Source organism: Antrostomus carolinensis, unplaced genomic scaffold (genome assembly GCF_000700745.2).
Source record: "Antrostomus carolinensis isolate BGI_N321 unplaced genomic scaffold, ASM70074v2 scaffold40291, whole genome shotgun sequence".
In the NCBI taxonomy this organism is placed as follows: Eukaryota; Metazoa; Chordata; class Aves; order Caprimulgiformes; family Caprimulgidae; genus Antrostomus; species Antrostomus carolinensis.
This window is the reverse complement of record NW_010295651.1, coordinates 4,428-4,700: the sequence shown is the minus strand read 5'-3', so window position 1 is coordinate 4,700 and position 273 is coordinate 4,428. Positions and strand designations below refer to the sequence as shown.

The window sequence follows — 273 nt, the reverse complement described above, 5'->3', positions numbered from 1 at the left end:
CAGATGAAGATGACGTGCACAAGTGCGGTCGCTGCCAGTCCGAGTTCACCTCCTTGGAGGAGTTTGTGCAGCACAAGTTGCAGAAGGTGTGCCAGCGAGCTCCCGACGCTCTCGCTGCCGCATCCGCCGGTCTCCTCAGCCAAGAAGTACAAAAGGTGACAGCAGGCTTCTCCTCACGCCGGGGCTCCAAATAATTAGGATGCAACGGTCTGTTGGGTTGGAGGGGAGAGAACAGAATACCCCGTTTTGAAAGGTGATAAAACTTTCCTGCTG

At 55.3% G+C, this 273-nt stretch overlaps 1 protein-coding gene across 1 annotated transcript in view; it reads left to right on the top strand.

The window, feature by feature from the left end:
* Positions 1-5: 5 nt before the first annotated feature.
* The window catches only part of E4F1 (E4F transcription factor 1), a gene marked incomplete at both ends in the record, with an annotated part of 4,453 nt that continues 4,185 nt past the window's right edge, over positions 6-273 (top strand). Inside the window, one exon of the mRNA XM_029087487.1 lies at positions 6-155. Coding sequence (XP_028943320.1) covers positions 6-155 — 150 coding nt within the window. The remainder of the gene's footprint in view (positions 156-273) is intronic.